Raw genomic sequence first — 16,846 nt, 5'->3', positions numbered from 1 at the left:
ACTGAGTCTTGTTCACGTCCTGCTAATTTTTGTATTTTTAGTAAAGACAGGGTTTCGCCATGTTGCCCAGGCTGGTCTTGAACTCCTGACCTCAAGGGATCCACCTGCCTTGGCCTCCCAAAATGCTGGGATTACAGGTGTGAACCACTGCACCCAGCTGTTTTGAAAGGGGACACAGAACAGCTGGATGCCAAAGAGATGTCCTAAAACAAAATGGGATAGCCCATATACTCCTAATAAGCTGCAGGTGGACTGAAGGAACAATCTAACAACATTTCTGGCTCTAAAAGATAAAAAAGCAAAAACAAAAACAAAGTTACAGATAAATGAAAGAACTGAAGAATAGTGCCTGCTGGCGTGCATGACATCAGTTTACCCCAGGCTACCTCAGCACACACTTGGGAGGCCAGCAGGCTGTCATCCATCTTGGACAGGGGCATGTGAACCAAAGACAAAGGGAATATTGAACACATCTCAACACGTGGACAACCCTTGGGACTCAACTTTCTCACCCAGGTCCTTTGGTAATAAATGGACTCTACTTTTGACGTGGATTTTTGCTTAGAGAGCTTTGTACCATCTTGAAGAAGATGCATACAAAATGGTAAACACAAAAGTACTAGTACCTCACCCAGGGCCCCCATGAAGAGCATAGCAGATCCTTCCCTGGTCTCGAACAGTTCTTTTGGTTATGTGACTTTGGACCCTTCACTTTACATTGCTAAGCCTCAATCTCCTTTTTTCTTTTCTTTTCTTTTCTTTTTTGTTTTTTGAGACAGAGTCTTGCTCTATCACCCAGGCTGGAGTGCAATGGCTCGATCTCAGCTCACTGCAACCTCCGCCTCCCAGGTTCAAGCAATTCTCCTGCCTCAGCCTCCCGAGTAGCACCCAGTACCACGCCCAGCTAAGTTTTGTATTTTTAGTAGAGACGGGGTTTCACCATGTTGGCCAGGCTGGTCTTGAACTCCTGACCTCAGGTGATCCGCCCACCTCAGCCTCCCAAAGTGCTGGGATAACAGGCATGAGCCACTGCACCCAGCCTCAATCTCCTTAAATGTAAAATGGGAGTGCCAGGACTATAACCACTTCATAGAACTGTTGTGAGGATTTATAGAACAGTGAGTGTAAGTTGAGCCTTAAGTCCGGCCTGGCATTTAGTGCTCCATAAATGTTATGCACCACTATCACTGCCAGAGTGACTGAAGCCCAGACTACTCCATGGTGTTAGGAGTCAGAAGGGTGCGGAACCATGGTGGGCATAGTGGCTGGGACGGGGCACAAGAGGGGCTTCTGAAGTGCTGGTCATGTTTTTGTCTCCTGGTATAGTTTTGGCTACATAGGTGTGCTCAATTTATAACATTTCTTTGAGATGTACACTTACGAGCTGTATATTAATACTTTTCTGTATATGTTATTCTTCAATACTATTTATTTATTTTCTGAAATAGAGTCTCGCTTTGTCACCCAGGCTGGAGTGCAGTGGTGCGATTTCAGCTCACTGCAACCTCCGCCTCCTGGGTTCAAGCGATTCTCCTGTCTCAGCCTCCTGAGTAGCTGGGATTACAGCTAATTTTTGTATTTTTTTAAGTAGAGACGGGGTTTTGCCATGTTGGCCGCTTGCCTCAGACTCCCAAAGTGTTGGGATTACAAGGATGAGCCACCGTGCCCAGCCGTTACAATTCATTTTTTATGTGTCTGGGGGCAAGTCTTTCGCCAGGGCAAGGAGGAGAAGGGAAATGGCAACTCACCAGGAGAAACAGAGGGCTGATGGCCACCCAGCAGATCCTCCAGAACCACCCCGGGCTGAAGCCGAGCATTTCCTTCACGTCCCTGCAGAACTGAGTGATGCCTAGAACCGCCCAAGGGGAAGAGAGGCAGAGACTGAGAAAGGACACGGGCTGTGCTGCTGTGCCCTGATTCTCTGGGAGAGTCAGAGTCACAGGATCAGCACTGAGAATGACAAGGGGAAAGGACAAGCCGGAATTCCTGCCCCGGACACACAGGGTAAATCTGGAATTTCTCTCTAGGTCCGAAAGTGGGGCTGGGGGACTTGTCACAAAACTCCATTTTTATAGCAAGCAAGACTCTTTCTACATAGGGTGCGAGGACGGATGGGCATCTGGAAGGATGGACGGACATCTGGGAGGATGGATGGGCATCTGGGAAGAGACGCACACCCCCTTCTTGGTGCCGCACCACCTTCCTGAGAGCTGAGTGTGTATCTGATTTCATTGTTATTATTAAAAAGTTGAATTTTGTCCAGGAATGGTGAACCCGCCTAACAGACACTGACTTTGACCATGACACTGGAAACTTTCAAGGGAAATTTTTAACCATAATATTGCCCATTCATATGCCAGATCAAGATCAAGGTTCTTCTATAAAAAGTAACTGGTAAGGAAGTGAGAACTGAAAACTCCCAAAGAAGAGTGAGAAATTGAGAAGGGGAAGGTGCTCTGTGGTTGCTTCCCCGAGTTTCCAGCAGTTCCTAGGGCAGGTCTGTGGAGATTCACACACTTGAACTTGGTCCTCCGAATTGCCAAGGAGGTGGAAAGATTTCTTCTTTAAAAACAAACAAACAAACAAAAAACCGGGCCTGTGTGCAACCCAAAATGTGCCCCCTCCTTGATAATATATGTAACAAATAACGTGCAAAAGTGGTTTATTTTTGTTTGTTTTTGGGTTTTGTGTTTGTTTTGAGACTCTCACTCTGTTGTCCAGACTGGAGTGCAGTGGCACGATCTTGGCTCACTGCAACCTCTGCCTCCCAGATTCAAGCAATTCTCCTGCCTCAGCCTCCTGAGTAGCTGAGATTACAGGCCTGAGCTATCATGTCTGGCTAATTTTTTTTTTTTTTTTTTTTGTATTTTTAGTAGAGATGGAGTTTCACCATGTTGGCCAGGCTAGTCTAGAACTCCTGATCTCAGGTGATCCACCTGCCTCAGCCTCCCAAAGTGCTGGGATTACAGGCGTGAGCCACTGCGCCTGGCCGAGACTCTTTTACAGACCCATCATCGGGAGGTCACATCTTGTAAACTGCCCCTCACAGCCTTTTTTGGTGAAATCAGCCCTTTGCTATTGTGCTGGCTGATGGTGTAGCAGGGATCCAGCTGGCTGAAGGAAGCATCTTACCATAGAACCAAGACACAGCGACTGCTTCGATCAGCGCGACAGTGAGCACTGCGGGCCCCGTGGCGTACTCCTCCAGCAGCTTCACCACATAGGCCCCTCCCTGGAGGGGAGAGCAGAGCCTGGGTGAGGGCCCTCCAAGGAGCCACCCCTTCCAACTACAGAGACCTGCAAGGGCTTCTTCACTTAGAATCATTCTGGAAAAATCCCACCTGGGACCGAACGTGAGTACCCCAGAAACTGCCTCTTGGGCTAGGTGCAGTGGCTCATGCCTGTCATTCCAGCATTTTGGGAGGCTGAGGCGGGCGGATCACCTGAGGTCAGGAGTTTGAGACCAGCCTGGCCTACATGGTGAAACTCCATCTCTACTAAAAATACAAAAAATTTACCCAGGTGTGGTGGCACGCGCCTTTAATCCCAGCTACTCATGAGGCTGGGGTGGGAGAATCGCTTGAACATGAGAGGCGGAGGTTGCAGTGAGCTGAGATAGCACCACTGCACTCCAGCCTGGGGGACAGAGCAAGACTCCGTCTAAAAAAAAAAAAGAAAAGAAGCTGCTTCTTGGACTGGCCTTTGCAGTGGCAGTTTGGGCAGGTTTTACCCACTCAGACGCCTCTTCCCATCCTATGTAGTTCATTCTTCTCATTTCCTCTCCCCACTAAATTTTAAGAGACAAACTCCAAACGGCCTTGGGATCTATTTTAAACTTTCTTCAACTCATTGAACACCTGCTGTGGACACGACCCTGGAGAATCCCTGCCTCTAAAGACTGAATCCAGAAGGGCCCAGGATACCAGACACATTAAGGGCCTTGGTCACAGTTTTGCTTTTCTGTCCTAAATCCTGACTCACTGGGGTTCCACTCAGTCCCCTTGACCCCCACTCCAGGGCCATCGGGGTCAGGGCTTAAAGATGCACATCTGCAAAATCTGCCTTAGAGTATTTGCTTCAGCTACCAAAAAAAAAAAAAAAAAAAAGGATCTCTAGAGAGGGTGTGACTTCTTTACCATTGCAAATTCTGGAGGAGACCAAGCGGCATTACACACATGATGTGCAGAACATCAGGGCAGTAACCCCATGAAAGCAGCTCTAAAGAGTGGAAATAGGCTGTAAAAGCAAATCCTAATTTTCTCCAGATAGTTTTTGAAGCCTGAAATCTAGTGGGATCTACTGTAAAACGCTGACAGCCCCTGGATACTATGCACGGAGTCTACAAGTAGATGTGCAAGAAACAACTTTTCTTCTCCTTGATGACAAACTTTTTAATGGGAGTAACAACCTCCCCTCCTTTGGTCCCAAAGCCAGGGCACCGTGTGAGATGCAAAGAGAGGAACAGCTTCCTGTAGCGTTCTGTTGCCCTAGGGGAGGCCAACTCAAAGCTGAGGGGTGTGATACTCACGAAAGTCAGGGTGACCAGGGATCCAAAGAAGCAGGTGATGACCACGGCGAGCACAAACCACTCCCGGCGCTTGGCCCAGATGTGTGGGAACTCATCCAGCACAGCTGTGATCACCCCCTCCAAGCCTGCAAACTGAGAGGTACAGGGAAGAAGTCACGGTGGAGGCTTTGGGACAAGGCTGTGGCCTTCAGGACAGTGAATGGGAGGGAAGGGTAAGGTTGCTAAGTGACTGGTCAAGCTGATCATCACCAGTTCCCCGACTCACTGGACCATGTAAGCATCTCAAAGAGTATTTCCCTGTTTTACACTGTCATTTAAAGACCATCACTAAGGAGAGCCAGGAAACAAAATAGCACACGTGGACAGAACTTCAATATATGAGGTCTCTCAGGGAGACTCTGTTTGCACCAGAAAGGCCAACTCAAAGCTGAGACTCACTCCACACTAATAATTCCAGGCCCTAAACTGAACCCTTGGCAAAGCAGAGACCCAGGAGAGACCTCACCCTGGCCTGTAGGCGCCATAATTGGGCCAAGGGACAGTGCTTAATAACAGTTCACATATGTGAGCCTTGGGCCTGTGCCAGGCGCTTGACCCACATTATCCCATTAATGACTCGAATATACCAGAGGGTGGTAAATGCCGAGGAGTCAGCCGGGGGTCTGGAGCACCAGAAGGGAGTAGCCAAAGCTGCCTGGGATGGCCAGGGATGGGAGGGAATTGAGTCCAGCTGCGTCCTCCTCCTTTCCTCTTCATCCTCCCACAGCCCATTTCCCCTTCCCATTTCCTCACCGTGCTATCCAAGCCCAGCGTGATTAACATCAGAAAGAAGATGATGGCAAAGAAAGTGGACGCTGGCATGTTGGCTATCGCTTCTGCATACGTGATGAAGAGGAGGCTGGGACCTGAGACAGAGGGGAGAGAGGAGAAGGTGGTTGACAAGACCTGTCCTACAAAGATGTCACCGAGGAAAACTCAGCCACAACAACAGTTACAATTCTCATCACAAGACCTTATGCGTGAATCAGGTTTTGACACACACCGAGTGCTTCCTCACACTCTACTCCGTCTGACGTGGACACCCCAGTTCCTGGGAGGCAGGAAGGGTGGGGCTTCCATCCTGAAAACTGTGTGCCCTCCATTAACCCTGGGGGTGGGTAACAGACCCAAGACCCAGAGACTGGCAAAGCTGCACACGAGAATAAGAGTTGCCACCATGTAACAATTCCATGGGATTTTTCAGGACCAGGACTGATATTTCTGAAGTCCATGGCAGTTAGCCCCTCTGATGTCTTCAGCTGCAGAACGGTAGGAAATGTTAAATTGATTTCCGTAGAGTCACAGAGGCCTTGGAATAAAGACCTCTTTCTATTTTAAAGTCCCTTTTGATAGTGTGAGGGACATGTCTTCAGCCTCTCATGGGTTAGCTAGGGGTGCCGTCGTTTGGGGTATGGGGTTGGTCGAAGCACCGAATCAGGCCAAAGATACAAGCGTGTTGGCAAGAAGGCCCTGGGACCTCGCCCACTAGATGCCATCCCCTGTTTTTTCTACCTCTGTCGCTCTTTTCTTTTTCCACAAAAACTTCACAGTAAAATAGAGTGGTCATATTGGCTAGATTTTCTTTTTCTGCAAGGGGCAGTTCTAAGGATAAATGATTATTTGCTTACTAGACTGAGCCATCACAGGAAGCAAACCCACTGGTTTTAAAGCCATCATCAGAGTCATCATTTCAACCCCATAGATTTCGGAGGCCCCAGAACTGGGTGTCAAGGGAGTTGCCCTGTCCCTGCATGGCCTGAACACATGGAAGGATCCCCAAGGCATCAAGCTTCTTTCAGATCTTTGAATAAAAAATGTTTTGGAGACAGGGTCTTTTTCTGTCACTCAGGCTGAAGTACAGTGGTGTGATCATGGCTCACTGTAGCCTTGACCTCCCAGGCTCAAGCGATCCTCCCACCTTGGCCTCCTGAGTAGCTGGGACTACAGGTGTGCACTACCACGCCCTGCTCATTTATTTTTTTATAGAGGCAGGGTCTCACTATGTTGCCCAGGCTGATCTTGAACTCCACCATGCCCAGCCTTCTTTGGAAAATGTCAGGAACATTTAGAAATAAATCAAAAGTTAGATCTTTAAAAGATTCAAAGCAAAGCAACTCAGTAGGAGCAAGGGACCTGCCCAGAACCTGAGGTCATACCCGCATCTTTGGCCACCTCAGACACATCTTCATTCCTCATCTCAGCCATGTAACCGAGCACTGTGAAGATGACAAATCCCGAAACGAAGCTCGTCATGCAGTTCACCACGCTGGTCACCAGGGCATCTCTGGAGGGGAAAACCCAAGGGGCCACCTGAGACAGTTCCAAGATCAGGGGTCTAAGGAGCATCTGTCCGTGTACCTGCCCTGGCTTAGATAGGGCGGCCACAGCAAGGACAAGCAGGCTGAACTCAAGGAACCTCAAGCCTGTCCCGGAGTCCCTTCGCCTTCTCCCAGAACCCAGCTGCCGAGGCCTGAAGCTCTGACTGCCATGACCACCACACGTGGTGGAGGGAGAAGAGCAGTCAGGGGTGCTGTAAAAGGCGATCCTGCCAGCACAGACCTCTCCATTTCAAACCAGCCTTATTCTGGAGCAGGGCCCGGTTTGGAGTAGGAGCCAGCACAGGGCCTGAGCCTCACATTTGTGAGATCCTCAGATTTAAACTTTGACTTCAAACTAAGTCACAGACTGCCAGCCAGAGCGATACCCTCATATTTTTCTTTTCTTTTTTTTTTTTTTTTCTTTTTTTTTTTTTTTTTTGACACAGAGCCTTGCTCTATTGCCCAGGCTGGAGTGCAATGGCTCGATCTCAGCTCATTGTACCCTCTGCCTCCCGGGTTCAGGTGATTCTCCTGCTTCAGCCTCCCAAGTAGCTGGGATTACAGGCGCCCACGACCACGCCTAGCTAATTCTTGTGTTTTTAGTAGAGATGGGGTTTCCCCATGTTGGCCAGGCTGGTCTCAAACTCCTGGCCTCACACTTTTAAATGACAGCCTCATCATACAACTGCAGGGTGGTGTCCCAGTGCAAGGCCACATTGCTTAGGGTACATGTGAATCTCCCTCCCACCTTTAAAAAAATCAGTTCTACATTTATCTTATGCATAGCACAAAGAGATTGCTGGATGCTGCCATCTGTGATCAATCAAAATCAAGTCTAAAGATGATGGGTGATATTTATTTATTTATTTATTTATTTTTGAGATAGGGTCTCCCTCTGTTGCACAGGCTGAAGTGCAGTGACATGAACACAGCTCACTGCAGCCTTAACCTGCTGGGCTCAAGCAATCCTCCTGCTTGGGCCTCCTGAAGAGCTGGGACCATAGGCATGCACCACCACACTCAGCTAATTTTTATATTTTTTGTAGAGATGGGATCTCACTATGTTGCCCAGGCTGGACTCAAACTCTTAGGCTCAAGTGATCCTCCTGCCTCAGCCTCCCAAAGGGCTAAGATTACAGGTGTGAGCCACCGCAGCTGGCCCAATGGGTGATATTTAAAACCATAATTGGTGTAATACTTCCTGTTTTGTTAAAATTTCTGAAATAGGATTTTGTTGCAAAAATTATGGCATTTTGGCTGGGCACAGTGGCTCACGCCTGTAATCCCAGCAGTTTGGGAGGCCGAGGCAGGCAGATCACCTGAGGTCGGGAGTTGGAGACCAGCCTGACCAACATGGAGAAACCCCATCTCTACTAAAAATACAAATTTAGCCAGGCGTGGTGGCGCATGCCTGTCATCCCAGCTACTCAGGAGGCTGAGGCAGGAGAATTGCTTGAACCCGAGAGGTGGAGATTGTGGTGAGCTGAGATCGTGCCATTGCACTCCAGCCTGGACAACAAGAGCGAAACTCTGTCTTAAAAAGAAAAAAAAAAAAAGAAAGAAAAGAAAAGAAAAATTATGGTATTTTGTGTTAGTCAAAATAATGTGATCATCATACTTTTTGTTTATACATAATACAAATAATCACATTACAATTTTTGTTGTTAAACACATTGACTAGTTAAACCTAACTACGTAATTGTATGTTGCAGCTTTTTGTAAACTTGCTTTGTAATTTCTCTTTCTTTCTTTCTTCCTTTTTTTTTTTTTTTTTGATGGAGTCTCGCCCTGTCGCCCAGGCTAGAGTGCAGTGGCGCGATCTGGGTTCACCGCAATCTCCGCCTCCTGGGTTCACGCCATTCTCCTGTCTCAGCCTCCTGAGTAGCTGGGACTACAGGCGCCCGCCACCACGCCCGGCTAATTTTTTTGTATTTTTAGTAGAGATGGGGTTTCACCGTGTTAGCCAGGATGGTATCCATCTCCTGACCTTGTGATCCACCCGCTTTGGCCTCCCAAAGTGTTGGGATTACAGGTATGAGCCACCACGCCCCATCTCTCTCTCTCTCTCTTTCCTTTCTTTCTTTCTTTCTTCCTTTCTTTCTTTCTTTCTTTCTTTCTTTCTTTCTTTCTTTCTTTCTTTCTTCTTTCTTTCTTTCTTTCTTTCTTTTTTTTTCTTTCTTTCTTTTTCTTTCTTTCTTCTTTCTTTCTTTCTTTCTCTCTCTCTCTCTCTCTCTTTCTTTCTTTCTGGAATCTTGCTCTGTCACTCAGGCTGGAGTGCAGTGGCAAGATCTCAGCTCACTGCAGCCTCTCGTACCTCAGCCTCCCAAGTGGCCATGCTTACAGGTGTGCACCACCACCATGCCTGGCTAATCTTTGTATTTTTAGTACAGACAGGGTTTCACCATGTTGGCCAGGTTAGCCTAGAACTCCTGACCTCAGGTGATCCACCCGCCTTGGCCTCCCAAAGTGTTGGGATTACAGGCGTGAGCCACCACGTCCAGCCTCTTATTATTTTTATATAGAGGAGCGCTGACAAAACCGAAGGGCCTGGGGCCCCTCTCAGCCTCTGAGTGGCCTAGGCGAAGCCACGGCCTCGATGAGTGCTCTGGCCATGGGTGAGCTGGTCAGGGGCCTGCAGCACCCCTGAGGGGCAGTGGCATCAAGGCCTAAGCCTGGCCAGATTTGAGGCCGTCAGTCCAATCACCTTCCTCCACACTAGCTGACTCACGCCACTTTCAAGCTTTGCTTGGGGACCCCAGATACTCACTGGTAGCAGTTGTTGTTGAACTTGTTGTAGCTAGCAAAAGCCAGCAGGACCCCAAAGCCCGGACCAAGAGAGAAGAAGATCTGAGCGGCTGCATCTATCCACACCTGGAACACAGCAGGGGTAAGGGCATGGGGTGAGGGGGAGACACAGGCTGACCCTGGCACCAACAGGGTCACCTCTCCTGCCTCCATGTGGCTAAATGCAGAGGCAGAAAAACAGCTTTTAAGGCTCATTCCAGGCATAGTCATAAATCAAGTGCCAACAAATGTGATTTCTCTTCCTATCATTCAGGTATATACCCATCCAGTGGCCTCAACTGTACTTTAATGCTTGTATTTCTTGGTTAAAGTATCATTGCAGACTTGCACACTGAAGCCACATTTCAGTTGTCCCTACTGTCCTATTTGGAGGAGGACTGGCTTCGTTTAGTAAAATGACAGACAGGTACACATATTTCCCTCATTATCTTACCCCTGTCTCCAGGAGTTTCTGCCAATTGGGTTTCAAGTAGAAGAGAACACCCCTCCAGGCTCCAGGGAGGGTGGCACCCCTCACCAGCAGGACAGAAAGGATGATATAAGGGAAGGTGGCTGTCACCCACACCACCTGTAAGGAAGAAGGGTTGTCACCATGCTGTTCCAGGGAGGGGAGGGGAGGGGAGGGGAGAAGAAGAGGGGAGTGGGGGAGGGGAGGGGAGGGGAGGGGAGGGGAGGGAGGTGGGTGGATGGATGTCAGTGTCTTTTATTCTTGAAGACCTTGAGAAAGGAGGGCGAGGTGGAGTGGCAGAAAGATCACAGCCCTTGGAATCACACAGGGATCGGATTCAGGTTGGCCAGTAGAACTACCTCTGAGCCCACTACACATCTGTAAGGTTGAGGGAGTATCAGCAATAAACAATAGCACTGGCCAGTGTATAAAAAGCACTGAACATGGTCCATGATGGGTTTCCAGTAAATTATTGCCACGATTATTAATTGTGGTACTACCAGTGGGTTAAAGGAGTCTTGAAAAAAAAAATCATGTAATGGTTCTTGGCATTGGCCCATTTCTAGAAAATATTCTTTTTTCTTTTCATTTTTTGTGTGTGTGTGTGTGTGAGACAGAATCTCGCTCTGTTGCCCAGGAGTGTAATGGCATGATCTTGGCTCACGGAAACCTCCACCTCCCAGGTTCAAGTGATTCTCTTGCCTCAGCCTCCCCAGTAGCTGGGATTACAGGCGCCTGCCACCACGCCTGGCTATTGTTTTTTTGTTTTTTTTTTTTTTCAGTAGAGATGAGGCTTCGACATGTTGGCCAGGCTGGTCTTGAACTCCTGGCCTCAAATGATCCACCCACCTCAGCCTCCCAAAGTGCTGGGATTAGAGGCGTGAGCCACCACGCCCAACCCACTTCTAGAATTTTCTAACAAATGTGGTGAAGAGAGAGAGGGTGCATCATGGAATGTGTTTGGTGTGGAAGGAAACAGTGCTGTCTGTCCAGGCTACTGGGTTTTGAGTTTGAGAGCTTGTGGGCCCCTGGGCAGGCCTGGATCAGCAGCCAGAGCCTTCCTCACCTTGCCGGAGGTCTTGACGCCTTTCCAGATGCTGAAGTAGATAACAGTGAAGATCAGCATGATGCAGAGGGCCAGCTGCCAGCTGATGCCCCCCAGGTCCTGGAGCCCCTTAGACCGGTGGATCTGCAGGACGTGGCGCCTGGGGTGAAGGAGAAGGAAGGCCCCTGAGAGGCTCTGTAGAGTGACCTGGGCACACATCTGTGCTGCTCCTTTGAGGGTGCCCAGGACAAATGGACACTGTGCTGCTAGGACCAAGTGGTCACTGAGGCCCAGGAAGAGCTGGGATTAGCCCTGCCTGTCCTGAAGGACCACAAAGCATATTTGGCCAACACCCTGGGAAGAGTGTTCAACCTAAAGGCAGACTTCCTGGATTCTCCTTTGCTGGCTGGGACCTGAACTCGTTTGACCACTGTGACTGGCTTTTGGGAACATGAGGGATGTGTAAGTGTGGGGAATCGGCTCCCTTCCCTACCCCAAAGTAGCTCTCTCTTTGGGCTGCCATTGCCTGAAATTCCAGCATTAAAGAATACTACCTTCCTCAAGCGTCTTCTTCCAAAGGGTAGATCCCACTTACGAAGTTGACACATTAAACCATTTGAATAGTTTTGAACTATCAAAGTACTAGGATGTTTTGCCTCCATGACATTTGGCTGAGAGGAGGACCCCGGAAGAAGGAGAGTAATTTTGGAATGTGAAGGGAGAGAGGGGCTTGGGCGTGTTGGAGCAACCTGGCTGGGCGCGTGAGAAAGTGCGAGGAGGCACAGCAGGGCCGGGCCGTGGAGCACTTGAGGTAGAGTTTCCCAACTCCGAATTCTGCTACTCCCACCCCTGATGGCTTCATCTCTCAGAAAGGGGTGAGGAGCCCTTGACCCTGGCCTTCTTTTTAAGAAGCCAAACCCCAGGGGTGTGGCCTGCCCCTAACAGGCCAACCCCTCACTTACATGCACTTACGTGTAAAATTCTTCAGCAGGGGACGTGGAATGGAGGGTCCAGGTGACGTTGTCCTCGGAGAAGTAATTGGTGCAGTTGCCAGTGTTCCAGGAGTTCTTGCAGCTGGTCCAGGGCAGCCGGTCCGTGAAGGAGGAGATGAGGTAGTAGAGCGCCCAGGCCATGATGGTGTTGTAGTAGGAGGCAATGTAAAAGGCAATGATGCAGATGGCATAACCAATCCCTGGGCAGCGGGTGAGACGGGGAGACAGAGGCCGAGTTTAAGGGTGGCCCAACGACAAAAGGCTGAAACGGGGCACCAGAGAGCCCCACAGCCCAGCAGAGGGGTACAGGTGGGTGCTGCCCTCCAAGGACTCCAGGCCACCGTGGGAAAAGCGGCCCTGCCGTGAGTCACTCGTATGTATTTGCAAGGTAACATGTTTTAGAAAATGTGTACATGTCCTGTTAATGCTTTAAAACGTTTACATTAGTTTACTTCTCGTTGCCGTTTATTCTGTTTCTCTTTAACAATTTCACACCACTTACTTACGCAGTCAAAACTTAATTACTCAAGCCATCTCCCAGGGATGCCTAAGGCCTGACTGATTCCAGAAGAAGGTCCCCAGCTCCCACCCATTGACGGAAATCCCTTCCTGAGAGGCTCCACTTACCCACCCCACCGAGCCCTTCGGTTACCTTTGAAAATCGGGCAGATTTTCCTCCATATTGAAATGCATCCATTTCGGTGGTACTGGCCCAGTGCGAGCTCCATGTAAAAGAGCGGGATTCCCCCAAAAATGGCCATGATGGTGTAGGGGAGGAGGAATGCCCCTGAGGCAGATGAAAGACAATTTCACTCCCTGCCCACATCTGTCCCAGGATAGCCCAACCAATCTGTGACTCTGAGAATCACATTCGCCGGATGATGTGAGTGTCACGGGGCCACCCTGCGCTGAGTGGCCTCATGCTGTGCTCCTCTGGTCTCAGTGCTTTGCTAGAAGCAGTCGTAGGGGGAGCACCATGACTAAAATGAGGTTTCAGAGGAGGCCAAGGAGCAATTGGGAAGAAAGCCAGGTTTAGGAGTGAACAGAACAGGCAGGATCACGTCCACTTCTGACTACCTGGAGAACCCTGGGCCACTTCCCCTCTCTGAGCCCCAATTTCCTCCCTATAAAAGAACACAGTTGAGGAGAGCTGAGTTTCCCAAATGTAGCCACACATCATAGTCACCTAGATTCCTGGGTCTACCCCAGACCTCCTGAAGCAGAATCTCCAAGCAATGGGCACAACACAAAAATTGTGTTCAAGCTCCCTAGGTGATTCCGATGCAGCCAGTACCTGGGACCCTTGGAACAGGTCACCTGTGACAATCTGTAGCAACAGCTGCAACCCTCTGTGAGTCACCAAATCAGTATCTTTGTTCATCAGTATTATTCATGGCTCCAGACACATGATTATTGATATTTGGCTACACTTCCATAATTCCATTGAGCCAGAATGCTCCCTGACAAGCGCCGTTTGCAGAAGTGGCTGGACAGGGTAGTTTTTCACAGAACAAGAAAGCACAGAGCTGCTACCTAACTGGAGATGCTGGTGTCTCCTGGATCTTGTGGCTGAGGCTGAATTTAAAAATACCAAGTTGGGGATGCTAAGCTGCAGCCTGAGTTTTTAGCCTAAAGGGTGGATCAGCTGTGATTTTCCCTAATTTTCCCTGCTGTAAAATGCTCTGAACCCAGAAACCTGAGGTCTGTGCAAGTCAGAAAGGTCCACGTAATTTACAGTCACACTGGGTAAACCCGGCTCGAGAATAAAACCATGTGTTCTCGTGATGGCCTTCCTCCAAAGAGTTTGCTTGATCAGCTTTACGCTGGGGAATGAGTGTCGGGGAAACGTCACCAGTGACCCAGCCCCTTACATAACACTCAGGTTAAAGGTGAGTCCTCTGGAGCAGGAGATAAGGTGATTATGACTTTTGCTCCTCCTAGGCAGGAAGCGTTGAGCTTCCCAGGGGCCCCCTGGAACTACCTTTGCAGCTGCATGGACAGAAATCTTTAAAAGAGAGTAAATCCAGGCCACTCTCTGTTAGGTCACGGGAGAAGTGAGAGTGACACAAATGGATGATCCCCAAACCTCTTTGTAGCTGCCCTCCCAAATCTGTTGTCAGAGCTCCCATGAAAATCAAGCTTGACTCATTTGACACCCACTTCTTGTTATTTTCCTGTGCTGAAAACAAGTCCAGAGGCCCCAAACCCATTCACTTTTCCCCACTGCTCTGCTCTCCCCCAGGTTCCCATCTTCATGCCTACAGTCAGCTACTATTTTTTATAATCTACAAGTCAACTACTTGAGAGGCTTTAGGGGTACAAGGAACAAGATAGGGCCTCTGGCCTCAAAAATCTAACATCCCAGGAAGAGACAGGAGGGCCAGCCATGCGTGGTTTGAGGATGGCATTAATGTCATGCTGTGAATCTAATCCAGCTTAAATTCTGCCCAGACTGGTAATTAAGACTCAGGACTTACGTTGATGCCCTTCTCTGACCTCACACAGGTCCAAAGGATCAGAAGCATCTGGGACTCTGAAGCCACCTCCGAATTTTCCCTTACGCAGGCCTACCCTCCTGGACTCTTCCCAGCAGAACTTGCCAGCAGGAGTGAAGGGACTCAGCACAGGGCTGATGGCCATTCCCTCACTTCTGGCTGGGGGAGGACAGAGCCTGGAGAATGCAGGATGAGAAGGAGGCCCTTCAATAAATGGAGCGCTAATGATGCTGGAGGTCTGTGAGGTCAGGTTTTGGGGGGCTTCACCCAGCCTCACAACCCAGAGAGCCTCAGACACGCTGCCTTCAGCTTTTGGTTTGCTGGAGAGCTGACTTTTTGTTTTTTTTTTGTTTTTTGTTTTTTGTTTTTTTTGAGACAGAGTCTCGCTCTGTCGCCTAGGCTGGAATGCAGTGGCACCATCTCGGCTCACTGCAACCTCCACCTCCCAGGTTCAAGTGATTCTCCTGCCTCAGCCTCCCAAGTAGCTGGGACTACAGGTGCCCGCCACCATACCCAGCTAATTTTTATATTTTTAGTGGAGATGGGGTTTTGCCATGTTGGCCAGGCTGGTCTTTAACTCCTGACCTCAGGTATCCGCCTGCCTCAGCCTCCCAAAGTGCTGGGATTACAGGTATGAGCCACCACGTGTGGCGAGATTTGACTTTTCGGCCAGCTCGAAAGTCTAAGTCATCATATTCCTAGACTTACACCAGTGAAGGCTGAAAAGACATGATCTGTCTTCTGGCCTCTCAAGGGGACCTATAGCCCACCCCAGGTCACAGCCCACCCCAGGTCACAGCCCACCCGGGTCACAGCCCACCCCAGGTCACAGCCCACCCTGGTCACAGCCCACCCGGGTCACAGCCCACCCCAGGTCACAGCCCACCCGGGTCACAGCTCACCCCAGGTCACAGCCCACCCTGGGTCACAGCCTCTACTTGCAGCCTGTGATACTGACCCCCTCCATTCTGGTAACATATGTAGGGGAAGCGCCAGACATTGCCCAGGTCCACAGCATAGCCAATCACTGACAGGAGGAAATCCACCTTCTTGCCCCAGGTCTCCCGTTCCCCTTGATGAAGCTCAGCCACTAGGGTGGTGGTGGCCGCTGGGATAGAGTGCCGCGTGTCATCTCCCGCACCAGGACTTGGAACTGCTGAGTACCCATTGGATATTTGCCCCGTCTCCGCTTTGTCCCCTGGGATGGGAACAACCTGCTGTAGAACTCCGTTTTCCTGACAATCTTCTCCATCCTCACACGCTGACAGCTGCTTCTGAGAATTTAAGGGCGTGGTCTCCATCCTGCTGGTTAGTAAACGACACTGATGTCCATCTGCCAAGGATCCCAACTGAACTCTGCGTGCTTGGATTTGTGGATCACCTCCGAGCTCTCTATCGCCGCGATTGACACGTGCAGGATTGACTCTGTTGGAAAGACACACAGATGAAGGAGAATCAAGTTAGACATTTTACTCGTCTTTGGTATTAACTCATCATACATCTTAAACTACATTAGTTAACGGGATTACAAATGCATCTGTTAAATGTGAGACATCCTATTTGCTACATGGCAGTCCATAAATTCAACTAAATTTCTCAACCTGTACAGGGCATCAAATTACAATCAAGTAATTTCAAAAGGAAACAATAAAGCCAACAAAAATAGATAGCAAATCACCAAGGTTTGCACAGGCTGGACTGGAGAGCAAAGCACTCGCTTCCCTTTGAGCCACTGGACTCTCATCTTGTGGTTTGCCAGCAGCTCAGAAGAACGTGAGAGAGGCTCCAAAGCGTCACAGAGCACCCCCTTTGTCTCGGATGCTATGTTGGGGAAACAATGACAAGCAAAGGCGTTTCTGCCTTTCAGCAGGCAAGACAGTCCTCGCCATCATTTAAGCTGCACACCCGAAGTTATATTTTATATCAACTACAGATATGATTTTAAAAGGAAAAAAGCAAAGGACAGAGGTAAAAAGGCCACCCTTCGTGGGGCACCCCAGCTCCTTAGCTACGGACTCTGTCACTCGTCTTTTAGCCCCTAGGAAGGTTGGGGCAGATTTGAGCTGCCTCTGGCTGCGTCCAGTCTATCTGCACATGGCCTTTCTGCGTTCCCATTATGCATTTGCAAGCCCGACTGGTCCTTAAACGGCACTGCTGCTCACCATTTGTTCTTGTT

At 49.4% G+C, this 16,846-nt stretch overlaps 1 protein-coding gene across 1 annotated transcript in view; it reads right to left on the bottom strand.

Annotated features, from left to right (window-relative positions):
* The window catches only part of SLC6A4 (solute carrier family 6 member 4), a 39,145-nt gene that overhangs the window by 12,080 nt on the left and 10,219 nt on the right, over nt 1-16,846 (bottom strand). The window contains exons 2-12 of the mRNA XM_055256147.2: nt 15,629-16,095; nt 12,828-12,962; nt 12,156-12,375; nt 11,205-11,343; nt 10,124-10,258; nt 9,653-9,756; nt 6,724-6,851; nt 5,321-5,433; nt 4,529-4,660; nt 3,133-3,232; nt 1,749-1,849 (exon numbers count right to left, since the gene is read on the bottom strand). Coding sequence (XP_055112122.1) covers nt 1,749-1,849; nt 3,133-3,232; nt 4,529-4,660; nt 5,321-5,433; nt 6,724-6,851; nt 9,653-9,756; nt 10,124-10,258; nt 11,205-11,343; nt 12,156-12,375; nt 12,828-12,962; nt 15,629-16,095 — 1,774 coding nt within the window. The remainder of the gene's footprint in view (nt 1-1,748; nt 1,850-3,132; nt 3,233-4,528; nt 4,661-5,320; nt 5,434-6,723; nt 6,852-9,652; nt 9,757-10,123; nt 10,259-11,204; nt 11,344-12,155; nt 12,376-12,827; nt 12,963-15,628; nt 16,096-16,846) is intronic.

Source organism: Symphalangus syndactylus, chromosome 20 (genome assembly GCF_028878055.3).
Source record: "Symphalangus syndactylus isolate Jambi chromosome 20, NHGRI_mSymSyn1-v2.1_pri, whole genome shotgun sequence".
Taxonomy (NCBI): domain Eukaryota; kingdom Metazoa; phylum Chordata; class Mammalia; order Primates; family Hylobatidae; genus Symphalangus; species Symphalangus syndactylus.
Note: the sequence above shows the minus strand (reverse complement) of the source record. Positions and strands in the feature narration are given on the sequence as shown.